The 16185-nt window shown below is 39.7% G+C and overlaps 1 protein-coding gene and 1 non-coding gene across 3 annotated transcripts in view; one reads left to right on the top strand and one right to left on the bottom strand.

Moving 5' to 3' along the window:
* The window catches only part of FBN2 (fibrillin 2), a 193095-nt gene that overhangs the window by 118449 nt on the left and 58461 nt on the right, over positions 1–16185 (bottom strand). Inside the window, exon 8 of one of the 2 annotated variants that reach the window (XM_038170468.2) lies at positions 3839–3964. The exons of the other annotated variant lie outside the window; for it this stretch is intronic. Coding sequence (XP_038026396.2) covers positions 3839–3964 — 126 coding nt within the window. The remainder of the gene's footprint in view (positions 1–3838; positions 3965–16185) is intronic. 2 annotated transcript variants of the gene reach the window in all.
* LOC113840430 (U1 spliceosomal RNA) lies at positions 2066–2237 on the top strand. The gene has a single exon (XR_003493260.2). It is a non-coding gene; the product is annotated as a U1 spliceosomal RNA (small nuclear RNA).

Below are 16185 nucleotides of genomic sequence, written 5' to 3'. Positions count from 1 at the left end.
TTTAACCAAGTCTTTTCTAAGATTAACACAAGCAATAAAACACAGGATGCATGAGGCAGAAGAAATATAACCCTGGAATATGACCTAAATCTACATAAAATATAGACAAACAATTACTAAGGTCAAAAACACAAATCTTACGGACTAGTATTTTTGAAATCACAGGCCCCTCTCCATAAACTAAGTTTAAGATGTTCGGCTTTAAAAAATAAAAAGCCAAAATATTTCACAGAAATACACTCTTGAGTATGAAGTAAAGAGCCTGGAACTGTAAAATATGTGTGGCAGAAGGTCTGGGGCATGTGAAGACACCAAAAATTCCATTTCTAGCTTCTTCTTTCAGCAAGTTTAATAACTATTCATTCACATACTTCTAACCATAACACATTATGACGTTCCAGTATTAGAAGGTCATAGAGATGCCACAGTGCTCAATGTGGCTGCTGGAACAGCACTCAGCTTTTTCAGTACAGTACCCATCCCAACCTCACATAAGGCAGGTCCACAGTCCCTCTCCAGTATCTACAAGCTTCTTTCACTCCAGATGCCTTCTCCAAAGACATAGCTGGAGCAAAAACATTACCCTTCTTCTGCATATATAAGTGACTATGTGGCAGACTGGTCCCGGGGTTTAGCTCAAATCATATCCTCAGCATATTAACAAAGCACTTGAGATCTAAATTCTGCTGAGCTAACAGGAAAGATGGCTGATACAAAGGATACAAAGCAATACAAATAGAAGCTACATAGGAAAAAATGAAAAACCCACTGTGAAAAAACTGAGACAATGTAACTGCAACCTCCATAAATTGATTTTGCCATTTCTTTTTCCCTTGGTGTAGATATATCTGATTAAAAAAAAAAAAAAAAAAAAAAAAAGGCCATCCAGTCTCCTAAAAATCTAACTCTAGCATAGCATTTTCAGTGTTAGTATGAGATTTAGTAAGTGCTTTAAGTGTCTAACATTATCCACAGAGACAGTAAAACAATTAACATGATTACCCGATCCTTTTCACAGCTAAAATAGGATTTGGTATATAGGATAAGATAGACATTGTTAGAGACATTGTTATATAGAATAAGACAGCTAAGATAGAATTTGTTGTTACACCTCTTTTCTTGAATTAAAGTTCAGATTATATTAAGCCAGAAATAATTTTGAGCACTTTTATTTCCCTTTGAATATTTCTTCAACTATAATTAGTTTCAATGGAAGAACCATGTCTGTGCTAAAGGTAGACTGAATGTATTACTGTATTTTAAGTATTACCATGTGAAAATTAAACAAAAATATATTTAAATAGATATGTACTTATTATATATCCTAGTTCTTTCAATTATACATCCTAGGTCTTTCATTGTCACACCTCTGAACACTAACTGGGATAAAAGCTCTATTAATTTGGAAAGACATGGTATGAATTAAAATAACTGTGTACATCCTGATATTTTGGTGATAAGTAAATATTTATCTTAAACTGAGAAAAACAAAAAAGTATGTATTTGTAATGATTACATTCTTTACTTTTCTCCTAAGCACTATTTTTTCTAATACTAAAATCCTTGAGAACACAAGAACATCCAGACAAAAGTTAATTTAAGGGAAAGACTGTAACAGAAAGGCCTGTTTTAGCACATTAGGGCAAACAGTTTTATGTGCAATTGGTTTTGGGAGCTGACTTTCAAAAATGAATTGTAAAAACATGCTAAAATCCATCAGAATTTTGATCATCCTGGAAATCATAGGCTGTCACGATTCCTGGGACCAGACACAATTTATTTAAAGCTTGGAACTCCCCAGATGAACCTGGTAATAACAACAGACTACGCTGTGCAAAAAATTATTAATGTAAAATCTCCTGCAGGCCTTGTGTTTCTGCTGGCATACGCCATGTATCTGTACTCTGGAACTCCCTTCAGAATTTCCATCCCTTTCCCAACATGAGATCAAAGTGCTATGAGATTTCTGAAATAAGAAAAACCACTTGAGAGCTAGAAACGACACTATTGTCATAATCAGCATTTTCAGTTAATTCATCCGTACAGTTTATACCATATATTTGGCATATCTGCAGCTGTACAAAAGAAAGCTAATGAGAAGATCCATGATTAGGTTTTCCCAGGGTGAGGCTCGTCCCCTGCACTCTGGGTGTCCTGACCCCTGCTATTTCCCCAAATGCGGGAAACTCGACCGCATAATTTGTGGTAGTGGGGGACTCTGTTCGCAATTTCTCTTGTTTTTTCAGGGCTCAGTGCTAGGGCCAGTTCTCTTTAATATCTTTATGATCTGGATGAGGGAATCAAGTGCACCCTCAGTAAGTTTGCAGATGACAGCAAGTTAGGTGCTTGTTGTCAATCTTCTCGAGGGTAGGAAGGCTCTGCAGGAGGATCTGGATAGGCTGGACTGATGGGTTAAAGCCAACTGTATTAAGTTCAACAAGGCCAAGTGCCGGGTCCTGCACCTGGGGCGCAACAACCCCAAGCAGAGCTACAGGCTGGGAGATGAGTGGTTGGAAAGCTGCCTGGCAGAGAAGAACCTGGGAGTATTGGTGGATAGTTGACTGAATATGAGCCAGCAGTGTGCTCAGGTGGCCAAGAAGGCCAACGGCATCTTGGCTTGTATAAGAAGCAGTGTGGCCAGCAGGGCTAGGGAAGTGATCGTCCTCCTGTACTTGGCTCTGGTGAGGCTGCACCTCGAGTACTGTGTTCAGTTTTGGGCCCCTCGCTACAAGAAAGACATCAAGGTGCACAAAAGAGTCCAGAGAAGGGTGACAAAGCTGGTGAGGGATCTGGAGAACAAGTCCTATGAGGAGAGGCTGAGGGAGCTGGGCTTGTTCAGCCTGGAGAAGAGGAGGTTCAGGGGCAACCTTATTTCTCTCTACAGGTACTTTAAAGGAGGCCATAGCGAGGTGGAGGTTGGTCTGTTCTCCCATGTACGTGGTGACAGGATGAGGGGGAATGGGCTAAAGTTGCGCCAGGGGAGGTTTAGGTTGGATATTAGGAAGAACTTCTTTACTGAAAGGGTTGTGAGGCACTGGAATGGGCTGCCCATGTTGAACTTAGCGATATGGTTTATTGGAGGATTGTTAGTGTTAGGTCAGAGGTTGGACTCAATCTTGAGGTCTCTTCCAAACAAGAAATTCTGTGATTCTGTGATATATAACTTTTAATAATAATAATAATAATAATAATAATAATAATAATAATAATAATAATAATAATAATAATAATAATAATATAGCAACAGTTTTTAAATAAATTACCATTTAAAACATTCAACCTACTGAAACTTAATATTTGGTTTGTTATATTACCTGTTATGGCCAAATTAGTGGCAACTCAGCATAGTTTAATGCCTCATAGTGATTTCTAAAGGTTAAATTAACCTATGTGAGATGGAACTTGAAATACCAAGTTTGTTTGGTATTAAAATAAATGTTTGCTCCTTTAGAATTGAAGTAAGCTTAGCCTTTGGTTTCATTAGATACAGATTTACGAAGAAATACGATTAACATTTCTTATGTTTTCCAACAGAGAGATATTCATTCCTTTTTTTTCCCCTAAAAAAAATCCAGATCTCTGGCAGGAGTTCTCAGCCTACTGCACAGCTGACATTGAGAGATCTACAATCTACATAAAGATTGCTGTAGTGGCAACCATGAGAGGAAGAAGATGTTAGGAATTTTAAGTTGTTGGATCAGAGTGATACTAGTGAGTTATCTAGTGAGTAAGGTCCTGTCCCAGCCATCTAGCATTCTCCCCTAGGAGTCCTGCTGCTGTGTATAAATTGCCTTCATAACCTTAAGAGCTCTTCAAGCCTACAGGATGGAACACCTACCTATACAGCGGGAGCCATCCATAGATGTGACATATCCCCGGGGACAGATGCAGAAATAACTTCCCACTGTGTTAGAACATTCGCCACCTTCACAGATTCCTGGGATGATGTTGCATTCATCAATATCTATTCAAAAAGGAAAATACAGAAGATGATGAGCAAAACATTTGCACATATTGTTGTAAAAGAGAAGGAAAAATAACTTCTCTGAAGTGAAATTGTTATTTAGCTCAGATTTAATAATATGCTGCTAGTTGCAAGCTGCTGTGAAGGGTGCCTTTGCAAATTGTTTTGTTTGCCATCTAATGCAGGCTTTCCTTACAGATTCAAAGTATGCACCACTTCAAGTCCCAGAGAGGTAGACTGGGACTTCCACTAAACAACACAGACTGAGTGCCATCTCTAGGAAAAATCCAGCAGCTACAAGACAACACAAAAACACACACCCAGCTTCTGAGCTGAATGAACGAAGATGATACAGCAGCCAAGCATGACAGCTCTGGGCTTCTGTGACCACGAAGATATTGCTCATCAGATCTAACAGTTGCTCATCAGATCTAACAGTTTTCTGGCCTTCTTCTAGTACTTCAGCTATAAAGAAGAATTTTGGCTAGTTCTTCAGAAGTATAGACCAAACGTTGCGTTTTCATTTTTTTTTCAGATATTTTTAATCTATCCAAACATTTCTGTTAACTAAAAACAGCAGTCTCATCTAAACACTGACAAATTGCACATGTAAATACATGGAAATTGAGATGTCATCAAGCTGATGAATGAGCTACTGCAAATAACTAAGGGCTCTAGGGCACTCAGCACCAGGACTAAGAGGATAGAGGAGTGTCCCAGCGCAAAGCAAAAGAAGGTGCTAAGGCAATGAGGAACAACAGAGGAAGCAATCTGACTGTACTCTCTGTACTCTTAGAGAAAGTGAAGCACAGCAAAGCAAACTGGGATGGAAGAAATACAAGTGAGGAAAACAGCATGATGGTAAGGACTGTCATGACCATTGACAAATGGTCATGAGCTGTTGTAAGTAACCAATTCATTCCGCAACTGTGACAATCTTTAGGTATTGGAATATTTTTAGGGCCTGTTTAGCAACCTGATTTTGGCTTTAAGTGACATCTGTCCATTAGTATTCCAATCGGCTTTCAGAAAATGTGAAGTGTGGCCCAGGTTTAACACAGGAGGCTTCTGTGAAAATGCAGGAAAGAATGGCCAACTTTCTAACTAGCTTCAGATGAGTTATAGTTTCCAGTTGAATGATAAGGTACCACAGATTTTAATTGGCTTAATACCAAGAGTAATAATTGATACAAGGCTTAACTTGTTTGTAAACTTCTGGTGCAGTATTGATTTAAGACTTTCATACTGCGAAACAGAGTTAAATCAATATATAAAAAGATCAGACACCTGAACCCAGACTGTCTCATGTCAAATAATTCTAGAGAATCATCAGAAAGAGCAAATGGCAGTTTGATGGCACTGATTCTTCACATTCTCAGCAAGAAGTCTTGGCACTTTTATAAAGATCATCATTTTCCCTGACACTGCCACTCTGGAAATTGCCTTGAGATTAATGACAACTTGAGGAAGAAACTTTATGCACTGTTATTTCTTAGGATGCTTTTATGTAATGAACACTGTGCCTCCTCCCCCACTACATTCTCCACACTGAAAACTCAAAGAAAACAAAGTGTGCCAAAAAGATCTGGTATGCACAGGTTCTATATTAAAAAGGTAACTCCCCACTGTGGGAAGTTCCACACATAAAGAACTTTATTTAGATATGAATCTACAGTAGACATTCAAGTACTGCAAAGGAAAATTAAGTTTTGCAAATGAATACTAAGAATGTGAGAACTGTTCTTTGTAAAGGTGAACAAAGCACCCTACCTGTCCCTAGTGACATGTCTTTTTGAGTGTCACTGTAGAAAAGACAATTTATCTCACAGGTAATATTGCTTCAAACTACTTTAATCCACACATAGAAGCATCTTGTGACCCCTTATTGTTTGTTTCACACTGTGAAGCATAATCAAAAGAAGCATAAATTTTGTCTTTTTAACAATGCTATTTAAGCATTTCAGAGGACACAAAAAGTTTAAATTTTACTTTGAAATAGTTATGAAATGATAACAACTATTCCCCATATCTGAGACATCTGTTCAAGTATGTACAAAAGACAGTGTAATTTCTCCTAAATAAAAATAATTTTAAGAAATAACGTTTTCACTCAGGACTTCATAGTTAGTCAACATAGAGATTCCAGAATTTGAAATGTTGGTGTAAGTCAAAACCAAACAATATCCCAGAAAATCTCTGAAATCTTGCATTAATTTAATGTTGTTGAAGACGATATATATAATGTGGTGAGCTGCTTACCATATGATTTCATGAAAATCAAATGAAATCATGTGTGTAAATCAAAACAGAACCAAAACTAGTTGGATGCCTTGTTGGGATCTTTCATGCAGCAAACGCAGCACAACCTGTAAGCCCTTTAAAGAATAACACTACCTTCTGTATAAACACACGCACAAACTGAAACATCACATCAGAAAGGCAACAAATAGGACAAAAGGAGGACTCTACAGGAACAGCCTCCATCTAGAAAGCGACACTTTGCCAACAGCAGAGTCACTGGGTATTCATGGGAGAAGACTCCCTTATCCTACCATCACCTAAAGTACAACTTCCAGCTCAAGGAAATACAGCTCTACCCTTTTCCTTCACTACTGAAATAGCTCCAATAATAAATTCCAAAACCTATCCTGAAGTTTAGAGGCACCCAAGCTTTGATAACGATATCACCAGTGGTATAAAACAATGGAGATACTGTCTGAAGATGCAGATGTTACACACATGAATGGAATGGCGCAAAGTAGGTAGGAACTGCCACCAGTGATACATGAAAAAATTACATTTAAGAATTCCTGATCTAGGAGCTAGCTACGTATTCTTTAAAAATATCTGTTTTGTTCAGTCACTCTCACAGAATGTGGGTCTTAATTTTGTAGTTTTCACAGCATTTATTTCACATTTTATAATTGAGATGCAACAGCAGCTCCTATACAACTAAAGTGAAAAGAAAAAAAAATCAATAAAGATTTGAATACTAAAACCACCAGGCACTTCAAAAATGTCATCCTCCAATTCACTTTCACCATGGCACAGGTACCTGTTACTTTAAAGGCAGTAAACATCATTACAGGCACCTGACATCTGGTCTTCTACCACAGGAAATGAAATTCCAAACTAGCTGGTCACACAGTACAAAGCCCACTCAGGTACTGAGAGTAGCTGCAGTTTGTAGTCTTGGCAACTGAGAGAGAGACTGGAAGGAAGTAGTTAGCCATTTCTGCAAAGCTGCAGAAGGTAAGCCACACTGCTTACCTACTTACATGCACAGGGATTTAACACTATCCAGGGCTTTTTCCCTGCAAACATTGTCCAAGGAGGACAGGGAGCTGGGAAGGCAGCAAGCACCTTCCTGAAACCTGGACAGTTACTGGAGCAGAAGGAAGATTCCACAGTCTTCTCCACATGGTGAGAAAAAACATGTTTTTAACCAATTAACATAGCAAACCCTTGTGGAAGAATAATTATCTTCCTTATGGGAACATGGGAGCAATTGGATTCAGTCAGAGGATTGTTTCAACAGCTTTTGAACTAAATCTCAGTTTCGTCTTCCACTGGTTTTGGCATGTACTTTTTTTTTTTTTTTTTTTTTTTTAAGCAAGATCTTACAAGATCTTACTGGAAATTCTTAGACTTCACCTCAGGAAGAGCTATTTCAGGATGGCTGAACTTAAGAAGTTGTACAATTGCAGCCCCCTTTCCTCCCCCCCCCACCCCCCCCAAACACACATAAGTCTTGTGGTCTTGGAGAAAACACTCCAAAGATAGTAAAAGGAGATGCTATCTTAAGGAGGGAAAAAGACTGGTGGTGTCTATGGCTGCAGTTCCAATGTTGCACAATAGATGAGAAAGCTAGTCACATTCCATATGAGAACAAATTTATAATGTGGCAAAAACTGTGCAGGTATGAGTATTAAGAAAAGAGCTTCTAACCAAAGAAAACAAAACAAAACAAAACAAAAAACACACACACAAAAAAAAACCAAAACCAAAACCAAACCAAACCAAAACAAAAAAACAAACAACAAACAAATAAACAAACAAACAAACAAAAAAACAGTCTGCCTATTTGTCAGCCAGAATTCAAGACTTTTACTGCTACAGTAAGCAGGATTTTATGAACTAGCTGGATCAGAAGTGCTAGAAAAGGGGCTCTCAACTTCTGAGTTTTGAAAACGGTCCCTTGAAAATCATTTTACCCTATATCTTCTTGTAACTAATCTGAAAATAACTTTCGCAGTATAATGAAATTGCATGTTAAAGAAGAAAAAGATCATATCTTTTAAAAGGTTATTTGTATTTTTGTTGTCATGTTTTAAAGTAAAAGGACTTAGCCTGTGTTATATAGTTCTACCCCTCTGATGTCAACTGTACAGCAAGAATGGAAGAGCATCAGAGGCATCCTACTTCCTGGAGTACTCTGACTGTAAATGGTATCATAACCAACTACATTAAGTCAAAGAGTATGAAGCCAATTTGAAAAGCATAAGTAGGACACATTTATTAGATTCTTGAAATACAAACAAGTCATATTCCACCTCTTATGTAAACCAGCTAGCACAATTGAAAACTTATTTCTCCCCCCAATTTATCTATACAAGATCCATCTCTGAACAGCCTACAAATGTAAATTCCATTAATACTCAGAGATAAGATACTAAAAAATAACAATTTTAATTCTCACTGTGACAATAAACGCTTGGTATATTGTAGATCCAAACTTTTAGGCCATAAAAGAGAGAGTGCATCCTCTCTTTTATCATAGTACTACATCACAGTAGTACTATGGAAATCTTGAATCTGCTACAACCCCTATAATAGTCTCTCCTCAAATTTCTCAGCTGTGTACCTGCTTCTTATATGACCTGCCCTGAAGTGCAAAGATTTGTCCTGACTACTGTGGAAAGCCTATAACTTAGTAATATAAAGAAGTTTATAAATAAAAGCAGTAACATTGCACCCTGAGGTGGATTACTTTTAAAGGTCGTATTTTACCAAATAGCCTAAGCTACCTAGTTACATTTCTACAAGGGAATACACATACAGTTACTCATAGAAGTTGCTGTTAGAAATCTTTAAAGATCTATTTACTTATGTAAAATTACCATTAATTTCTGAAATGTCAGTGTCAGTAAATATTAATCTGAGGCTCAAAATAATGTGATAAACTGAAAATATGCCCCTTTACTGATCTTTTCTCTTAAAAAAAGTAAAAAAAAACACACACATACGCACACACAAAAAATGAGTATAATACAAACAATTAGGCTACTTAGGAAAACAATGTTATAATTATTGTTTAGCATAGTTGTATCAATGTGAATTCCAGCACAAAGAGTATGTCATGATCATTCCTACTTAGTCCAATGATAGCTGTACACACAGTGACACACAAACTTTCAAGTGGAAGACTCACGATTAGATAAAAAAAGGTTTGAACATGCAATAGAACATTCTACAACTTCCTCGTAAGGGGGTGTCGAGAGGCAGGAGACCTTTTCTCCATTAACACCAGTGACAGGACCCGCGGGAACGGAGTTAAGCTGAGGCAGGGGAAATTTAGGCTTGACATAAGGAGGGGGTTCTTCACAGAGAGAGTGGTTGCACACTGGAACAGGCTCCCCAGGGAAGTGGTCACTGCACCGAGCCTGTCTGAATTTAAGAAGAGATTGGACTGTGCACTTAGTCACATGGTCTGAACTTTTGGGTAGACCTGTGCGGTGTCAAGAGTTGGACTTGATGATCCTTAAGGGTCCCTTCCAACTCAGGATATTCTATGATTCTATGATTCTATGATTCCAGCATCTCCCTCTGAACACTGGAGCCTTGTCTGGTGAATAACAACTTGAATCTTGTCCATTGTAACAGGAAACAATATTTGATCTGTTTTTCCATTCTTAAAGAAAGTGAAAGGAGTGAGCAGAATACTCTGTGGTATATCAATTCTATATACTTTAAACAAACATTTTCTAATAAATAAAGTTTCTAATAAATAATATCTCTGCAAACAGGTTCTAATTCACTGGGGACTGATTCCTTAAACCCTTCCCAATCTGTATCTACAAACAATGCAACTTCACTCATGCAAACTGTTCCCCTACCTTAAAGCATAATCATTTGAAGCACTAGCTACAGTTTTGTTCTATAAATCTCACACTGAGAGATTATAAACTCTCAAGGTCTTTAAAAAATAAAAAGGCTGAATGAAATTATGGCTTGGTTTTTATGGTATTACCCTGGTATTATTTTGGCAGTACCATCTTGGCTGTGAAGCAAGTGTAATGAACAAGCAACAGTTTCACTAGTTTTGTAACCACAGAAAGAAATGGTACAACCTGGACACGGTGATTTGTCTTATGGATAATTCCCTGTGGGGAAGCTGTGACGGAGGACTAATTAGTACCTAACTTCTGCCACAGAAGGAAGTGGCAGGGTCTTAGAAGAAACAAAGCCGGAGGCTATGACCTGTGCTGCAGCAGGCTGCCAACCAGGCAGGAAATGAAAACCAATTGATTACTGAACTATGAAATAACAGCAAATGTTTATGACTGCAGATGATGTTTCACTTCTACCTTGCATAGTTCCATAGGCACCACAAACCTTTATGCAGATATATGTTAAAAATACATTTATCTTTTCCTGTGCATACTGTCAGGGAGAACTGCTAAAAAGTATTTTTTAACTATTACACAGAGCTTTAGATGGGTTAAAGAAGTAGAATGCAAAGAATGCATTAATTACTGCTTCCATAAGGAAGGACACATATCAATGAGCAAGTTCTACTTTTGTCAGCAAAGCACCAGATGCCAGACAGAAACAACATACACAGAATTCAGATCTACAATCAGCCAACAAAAATACATGCAATTATTTGTGTACACTGTCATCCAGAATACTGGTACATACCAGCATCTGGTGATACAGACCAAACAAGGCTAAAAAGCCTGCTTCTCCAAAACAGCTGGAAAAAATAATCAAAAACCCTAGATTTATATATTTTCTTAAAAAATAGTAATGAGTACCTTGTTTAGCCAGCCTGCTTTCTTGACGAGTCTACTTGTTTTCCTGGGTACTCGGACAGACCATGCTTGTCCTGGGCAGAGGTTATTCTCAAACAGCCAGAACTCTTGAGCTCCTTTGCCTTTCAGAGCTGCTTCCCTACAGGATCACATAGGATCACAACTACCAGTCCAATGAATAAGTCACAATCTGTTCTCCTTAAGACTAGGGTCTGTAGTCTGATGCTTCCCCCTTCCTCACTCCCTCCAGGATCTTGAACTCTACTACTTCATTTCCAAGGCTGACATAAGATTTTCATGTCCCCAACACATTCCTTTATGTTTGAGAGTAGCAGATCTAAGACACTGTCACACCTTCCCACTTGCTAGGCCTAACAGGTATCTGCATGTAGAAATTATGTAGAAATTGTCCCTGATACCATCCAGAAACCTCCTGGACAGCTTGTGTCCCACTGTGTTGCCATTCCCCCAGATTTCAGGAATTGTCCCAGAAGAATCAGTAACTGTTATCTACATGCTTCCCTGAACTGCTTAAAGAAGACTTTGTCTGATTTCTCATCCTTACATAGTGGCCTGTAAAATAACTTTTACTTATCAGGAGTAGGGCAATTGAGATTATTACCATGCCAGCTGCCACAGTGTTACTACAGACTTTTCTAATATGATAAATATATAATCAGAGCAAAGACAGCATTTAGACATCATTTGGACATGTAATACAATCCCTGGAAGGGCTCCATGTGAAGGAAAAGCCTTCTTTTATGAAAGGTAGTCCTCCTCTACTCTTCATCTCTTCCCTAAAGAGACTACATCACTTCATTGCAGAACTCCAGCCACACACACTGGTCAGCATGGCATCACAGTTATTCCAATGGTGTCATAGCTTCACCATAATTTTGTAGTTGCAAAAGAAGGTAGATGGATATGTTTTCTGGCTTTGGGGTTCAGATGAAGAAAATGGGAGTTTGGTTAGTGGAACCCAATGTAGTGGAAGTTTTTTCCCAGTCTATTTTTGAATTCTGAGACTCTCTTTGAAAGCAGACAAAGGATTGTGAATTTTTTAGATCAACAGGTCTTAAGAGAAAATTACACACTTCAGAAAATACTCAATACTTTCATACTCGCATATATGATTTAATACTAATCTATTTTGACGATGTCAATTTTTAGCACAATAAATCTAGGACTCATCTGACACATCACACTACAGTTACCATTTTAGAATATTGCCTGGATCTGATAAGTGGCATGAATGACTTGCCTTTTATGTATCTCTGCGAATGTATTTATTTGATATATTGACTTCATCTCAGAGGAGGTAATGGCTCGTCCTTCACATGGAGCTCTTCTAGGGATTATATCACAGTGTCCAAACGATGTCTTTGCTGTCTTTGCTCTAATGATATATTTATTATATTAGAAAAGTCTGTACTAACACTGCAGCAGCTGGCACAGTAATAATCTCAATTTTCCTACTCCTGATCTAGAAGTCTCATGGAATACCAATAAAATATACTGTGACTGAGAGAACAAAAAAAAAAAAAAAAAAGTGCACTTCTAACAAGAATAAGTAAGTATTCCTCAAAATGAAGCCAAAGGTACTCTCTAACATCAATGTAATCATTACATTCAATACTACAAAAAGTTCTAAACATTCTCAAACTGAAAGAGTGCTGCCAAAATAAACAGCTGTAAGTCAGAGAATACCATTTTGAATAAAAGCTTTCCAGTGAAAAGCTTTGCAACTGAAAGCATGCATCTAAGACCAGTAACAACAACAAAACACACATTTCTAAACTATAAATTGCCTACACAATCAAACATACTATACATTTGTTTAGTAATTACAGCTGTCTTTCCTTCAACGTTGAAATGATAAGTTGATTATAATTCTAAAATTTTCATATCCACTCTTCTGAGTGAGACATCACAGTTGCACTTTGGAAAACATTCAACACTTGCATTTCTTTTTCTGATATTTGTATATATTTAGTGGTATGATTACAAGCAAATGTTTCTGAATTTTAGGTAGTTTATGTTTTGAAACTCAGTAAATTTAAGCTTGAATTCTACTGAAAGAAAATTGTACTGCTAATCATGATAAATCATGATTACCTAGACTTATTTAATGCCCCATATAACATAAAAGTGACGGTAAAAACAGCCCATTATGCAAAGAAAATTGCAAAGAGTAGATGTTCATTTACTTGCTAACTACTGTGTAACCATTTTTGCAAAAGCATGTTGTTTAGGAGCTACTGATATCATTAAGATACTAACAAAATACATCATGTCAATTAGATTTAAGGTGGGTCTAAATAGCCATTTACTGTGCCTGTCCTCTGGGCTGGTCAGACAAAATACACAGAATGATTGAGTTTGGAATGGACCTCTGGAGGCCATCTGGTCCAACACCACTGCTCAAGCAAGGACACCTAATGAAGGTTGCCCAGGTCCATGTCCAGGCAGCTTTTGAAGATCTCCAAGGAAGCAGACTCCACAGTCTCTCTGGGCAACTCTCAGTGCTCCATCAGTAAAGAAGGCTTCTTGATGTTTAGACAGAACCTCCTGTGTTATAACTAGCATCCACTACCTCTTGTGCTGGCACTGGACACTGAAAAGAGCCTGGCTCTATCCTCTTTGCACCATTCTCTAGGTAGGTTTTATACACATTAATAAGATCCCTGCAGTCCTTTCTTCTCTAGGCTGTACAGTCCAGGCTCTCCCAGCCTGCTCCCATAGAAGAGGTGCTCCAGTCTCTTGATCATGTTGGTGGCCCTCCATTGGACTCTTTCTGGTATGTCAGTGTCTTCCCTGTACTGGGAAACCCAGAACTGGATGCAGTACTCCAGGTGTGGCCTTACTAATGCTAAGCAGAAAGGAAGTATCATCCCTCTCAACCTGCTGGCAATACTTTGTGTATAGTAGCCAAGAATACCACTAGCCTTGTTAGTGGCAAAGGTGCATTGCTAGGTCATGTTTAATTTGGTGTCTACCAGGAACCCGGGGGCCTTTTCTGCAGAGCTGCTGCCCAGCTGGGTGGTCCCCAGCATGCACTGGTGTCTGGAGTTGTTCCCCCAGCCAGGCACAGAGTTGTGAACTTTCATAAAGTTCTTGAACTTCATGAGATTCTTGTCAGCCCACTTCTCCAGCCTGTCAAGGTCCCTCTGGTCAGCAGCATGACCCTCTGCTTAGTCAGGTACTCCCCCCAGATTCATGTCCTCTGTGAATTTACTGAGGTTGCACTCTACCACATCATCTTAGGCCCAAAGGCCTTACTGAAGTTCCAGACAATATCCACTGCTCCCTCTTCATCCATCAGGCTCATCTTTTCTTTAGAGAAGCTTATCAGGTTGGTCAAACACGACTTCCCTTTGGTGAATCTGTGAGTCAAGATGATTTTCTTCTTCTTCATATGCCTGGAAATGTCTTCCAGGAGTAGCTGCTTTGTCACCTTTAATGGGATCAAGGTGGGGCTGACTGGCCTGTAGTTCCCCAGGTCCTTCTTCTTGGCCTTCTTGAACGTAGGAGTGACATTTGCTTTCCTTCAGTCTTCAGGCCATTCCCCCAGTTCACAGAATCATAGAATCACAGAATTGTCTAGGTTGGAAGAGACCTCAAGATCTTCGAGTCCAATCTCTGACCTAACACTAACAGTCCTCCAATAAACCATATCCCTAAGTTCAACATCTAAATGTCTTTTAAAGACCTCCAGAGATGGTGACTCAACCACTTCCCTGGACAGCCCATTCCAGTGCCTCACAACCCTTTCAGTAAAGAAGTTCTTCCTAATATCCAACCTAAAACTCCCCTGGCGTAACTTTAGCCCATTCCCCCTCATCCTGTCACCACGCACATGGGAGAACAGACCAACGCCCACCTCGCTATGGCCTCCTTTAAAGTACCTGTAGAGAGAAATAAGGTTGCCCCTGAGCCTCCTACAGGAGGACAATCACTTCCCTAGCCCTGCTGGCCACACTGTTTCTTATACAAGCCAGGATGCCGTTGGCCTTCTTGGCCACCTGAGCACACTGCTGGCTCATATTAAGCCGACTATCAACCAATGCTCCCAGGTCCTTCTCCGCCAGGCAGCTCTCCAACCATTCCTCTCCCAGCCTGTAGTTCTACTTGGGGTTATTGTGCGCCAGGTGCAGGACCCAACACTTGGCCTTGTTGAACTTCATGCAGTTGAACTCAGCCCATTGGTCCAGCCTATTCAGATCCTTCTGCAGAGCCTTCCTACCCTCGAGAAGATTGACACACGCACCTAACTTGCTGTCATCTGTGAACTTACTGAGGGTGCCCTCGATCCCCTCATCCAGATCATCAATGAAGATATTAAAGAGAACCGGCCCCAGCACCGAGCCCTGGAGAACACCACTAGTGACCGGCCTCCAACTGGATTTGACTCCGTTCACCACGACTCTTTGGGCCTGGCTATCCAGCCAGTTTCTAACCCAACGAAGAATGCACCAGTCCAAGCCAAGAGCAGACAGTTCCTTGAGGAGAATGCTGTGGGAAGCGGTGTCAAAAGCCTTACTGAAGTCAAGGTAGACCACATCCATGGCCTTTCCCTCATCCACCAAGCACGTCACTTTGTCATAGAAGGAGATCAGGTTCATCAAGCAGGACCTGCCTTTCATAAACCCATGCTGACTGGGCCTGATCGCCTGCTTGCCCTGCAAGTGCTGCGTGATGACTCTCAAGAGAATCTGCTCCATGAGCTTCCCTGGCACTGAGGTCAAACTGACAGGCGTATAATTTCCTGGGTCTGCTCTCCAGCCCTTCTTGTAGATGGGCATCATGTCTGCTAGTTGCCAGTTGACTGGGACCTCCCCCAATAGCCAGGACTGCCGATAAATGATGGTAAGCAGCTTGGCCAGCTCCTCCACCAGTTCTCTCAGTATCCTCGGGTGGATCCCATCTGGCCCCATTGACTTGCATACATCCAAGTGCTGTAGCAGGTCGCCAACCATTTCTTCGTGGATAGTGAGGGCCACATTCTGCTCCCCATCCCCTTCCACCAGCTCAGGGTACTGGGTATCCAGAGAGCAACAGTTTTTGCCTCTAAAGACTGAGGCAAAGAAAGCATTAAGCACCTCCGCCTTTTCCTCATCTTTTGTAACAACGTTTCCCCCCACATCCAGTAAAGGATGGAGATTCTCCTTAGTCCTCCGTTTTGCGTTG

The sequence above is a fragment of the Anas platyrhynchos genome, chromosome Z (assembly GCF_047663525.1).
Source record: "Anas platyrhynchos isolate ZD024472 breed Pekin duck chromosome Z, IASCAAS_PekinDuck_T2T, whole genome shotgun sequence".
NCBI lineage: Eukaryota > Metazoa > Chordata > Aves > Anseriformes > Anatidae > Anas > Anas platyrhynchos.
This window is presented reverse-complemented; position numbering and strand designations above follow the sequence as displayed.